This window comes from Colobus angolensis, unplaced genomic scaffold, assembly GCF_000951035.1.
Source record: "Colobus angolensis palliatus isolate OR3802 unplaced genomic scaffold, Cang.pa_1.0 Scaffold97, whole genome shotgun sequence".
NCBI lineage: Eukaryota > Metazoa > Chordata > Mammalia > Primates > Cercopithecidae > Colobus > Colobus angolensis.
The window spans coordinates 7,146,039-7,149,599 of record NW_012123709.1 but is presented as its reverse complement, the minus strand read 5'-3'; the positions used below and the strand labels follow the sequence as shown (position 1 = coordinate 7,149,599).

At 36.0% G+C, this 3,561-nt stretch overlaps 2 protein-coding genes across 4 annotated transcripts in view; one reads left to right on the top strand and one right to left on the bottom strand.

Moving 5' to 3' along the window:
- Positions 1–3,561, top strand: part of CHRM5 (cholinergic receptor, muscarinic 5) — a 112,964-nt gene that overhangs the window by 40,614 nt on the left and 68,789 nt on the right. The window lies entirely within an intron of this gene.
- AVEN (apoptosis, caspase activation inhibitor) overlaps positions 1–3,561 on the bottom strand; it is a 169,684-nt gene that overhangs the window by 155,305 nt on the left and 10,818 nt on the right. Inside the window, exon 2 of the mRNA XM_011932726.1 lies at positions 769–946. Within this exon, the coding sequence (XP_011788116.1) occupies positions 769–946 (178 nt within the window). The remainder of the gene's footprint in view (positions 1–768; positions 947–3,561) is intronic.

Below are 3,561 nucleotides of genomic sequence, written 5' to 3'. Positions count from 1 at the left end.
GTTAGCCAGGATGGTCTCGATCTCCTGACCTCGTGATCCGCCCGTCTCGGCCTCCCAAAGTGCTGGGATTACAGGCTTGAGCCACCGCGCCCGGCCCTTCCACTTATTCTTTAAATTCTTACGCCACACCTTAGTAGGGACCCTGCAGCCGTCTGTACACCCAGCACTCCCCCATTATTCCCTGTTACTGCTCTCCAGCATCACATCACACTGAAGGTGCAACAGATCTTAGATTACAGCTGATCACGGACAGACTGGGTCTTCACTGTACTGACAGAGAAAACTATCCAAAAGCACAATCAAAAACTTGGTGCTCAGTGCATCTGGCTCCAATAAGTGTATATCCACTACTATGCATATGCCCGGCTACTTAAAACAAAGGAAGAAAAAAGAGAACGTATATTCTAGAAACTTTATCATGCTTCCTATAAATACAAGTAATGTTTCCTCCAATATCAAAGAAAACATTTATTTTTCTCAGACTATCAAATTTACAGCGGCATGGCTCAGCTTTTTCCACTTATAGGAAGGCTTTTATCTATCGCAAAGACTTTAGTCATTCTATATCAGTACATGGAAACCCTTACTTCCACTTAACATCATTTTTTTCCCTTACAAGCCATTAGAAACACTGTCCTTTACTTGAATTTAAAATCCAAAGAACAAAGGATAAATTGCTAGTTATAAAAGTGGAATTTAAAAATATAAATACAATGTCTGTGCAAGTTTTAGAGCACTAAGCAGTATGCATGCAACTGGAATTCATACCTGCAGAGCTGAGGAGGACACTGAAATCTGTTCCCCTCTGGGACTCTCCACTTTCATTATTGATCTCTTTTTCAATATCTTGATATCGATCCCAGTTAGAGACAATCTTTCTTTTAGAATAATTTCCCTGTTCATCATTCTCTTCTCCATAGGTCTCAGCATCGCTGTCGTCTTCAACCTGCAACCATTAGAGACAAATCAATAAGTAGGCAGTGGAAATCCTGACCTTAGTAGAATTCCTGTAAAATAAAACAAAAAAGTACATGGGCATATCAATAAAAAGCAATACACCAAGCTGTCTGAAGATATTAAATATTAACAGAATCACACTATACCAGAGTGTTCTTTCAGGGTGAACTTTTCAGTAATCGTTGAAAAGGAAATTCAGCAAGCAGCTGCCTAAACATTTGTGTAGCTGATCTCTAAAACCGACCCCTGTGTATCCCACAGGGAATTAAGTTTCATCCAGTTAAAATAATCAAGGCTGTAAGTATCTTAAACTCAAAGGACTTCAGGATGGAAATCAACTCTCCCTTTCAATTTATGGATTTTACAAACGCATTCCATAAATACGTTTATAAGATTTAACTTTTTAGAGCAATTAAAGTATGACATGATTTAAAACTATTTAACTTAAACACACTCGTAGGAAAACACTATTACATATAGTGAGGGACAGTGACTTGTGAAATGGAGTATGAATTTACGTGGTACCACATTTACACATGTGATTCCATACTCTAGAATAATGAAAACCATTGCACATCTAAATTTGTTTTAGTACTTCTTATTAACAACTTGTTTGGAATAAATACATGTTACGAACAGAACCATCCAGATAGGGGATTAATGAATGTTCTGGGGTTATATATTGACACAAATCTACTTTGAAATATTGAGGGGAGACAAATTACTGACAAAGTCAAGGCCACTTCTTTTGCCCTTGATAGCCTTCTGTGAGCGTCCTCTCAGGTGTCCTCTTAGCACTCTCCAGGCTCAATTTCTCCAACTTGCCTGTGTCATTTTTCAGGTAGTGTCTGCGTGAGCAACTAGTTGTATACATGTGGACACACACACACATACACAATGCTCCTAGTAAAAAGATTGCACAAAATCTTAATTCAATAGAAAGTGCTCGCGTATACAAAAGTTCCCTGTATTACAACTGACTACGTTGTATCGATTTCTATAAGCTTTAAATGGCAACCCTGCTCAGATGCATTCTAGAGAACAGTTTCCAGTCTTGGGCACTGAAAGGTTAAGACAGCATGCAGAAAGATACACAATGTGAACAATTCTAGAAGATAAGGAGCCCAGTTTCCTCAATAAATAAACTGCAGGAGAAAAAAATGGTAGCAGAGGATGGAGAAACCTATAAACCAAATAAGCTTAAGGCATAACCGGCTGTAATGTAGGGAACTTATTTGTACTCGTTTGAATAATCTACAGGAAATAATAACTATGAGACAACTGGGAAAAAGTAAATAATGACTGGATATTTGATTACATTAAGGAAATACCACTAATTTATTGTTTGTTTGTTATAATTCTGGTATTGTAATTTTTTTAGTGTTGTTAACTTTTAGATATAAACACTGAACTCTTTATGCATGAAAAGGTAGGACATGTGAGATTTGCTCCAAAATAGTGCGTGGAGAGGAATGGTGGATAGACATGAAATACACTATACTTAATTGGTAATTGCTGAAGCTGGATGATGGGTACATGGAAAATCATATTATTATTCTATCAACTTTTGCATGTATTTAAATTTTTTCATAATAGAATGTTAAATTTTTAAAAGAGAGAGAGATGCACATAGAATCTTGTGTCCCAAACATTACAAAATCCTTATCAAGAAAAAAATGAGTAAAATATATTAAAACAACTCATCTGTATAGGACGGGTTGGACTTAAAAAAAATAACAAGCTTTTATTAACACAGAAACAGGACATATGTATTGGAGAAAATTAGGAGGAAAAGACAAGCAAAACTAAAATAAATAAAAACCCCAAATTCTGTCAACCACAGAGTACCACTAACCCCTTAGTACACAAACTTCCAGATCTTTTTCTATGTGTATATTTATATATACTTCTTTTTGGTCACCAGATTTTTAAAAAATATTCTTCATCTCTCCATTTAATAAATTTCATTTCATGTAATACCCAGGCTATTTCCAAATTTCCCTAACCCAAAAAATGTCCTATACAGCTGGTTTTTCCAAGACAGTATCCAATCCAGGACCAGGAACTGTATCTAATTGTTTATTCCTTCAGTCTCTTTGAATCTAGCACAGTCCCTATTTTTATGACGCTGACTTATTGACAAGGCCAGGCCAGGTCTGGCTGCTTCCTCATGGTATTATTTATAGATTTTTCTTTATCTCCAATATTATCTATAAACTAATCTTAAAAATTTAAGTGCTCAATGGAGTCAAGCTAAATATTTTTGGCTAAAATACATCACAGATGGTGCTTTGAACCCTTTGTTACATCACATAAGATAGCTGAACAAACATAAGCACTATATATAATAACTAAGATGGGCCACAGGGTTTGGATAATGAAGTCTGATCCACTCACCCACTGTACAGATACGTCTTCCCTCCTTCATATAGGAAATTGCTTGTGCAGTGTTATTTGATCCACTGTAAATTTCTAGTTCCCCAACCATTCACTTAACAAATTTAACACTAGTCAATAATCCTCACCTGAATCAACTTTCATACACTTTCATGAAATAATAGACTAATTGGCCTTTCAAGATCACTTTCAGCCCTCAAATATCAT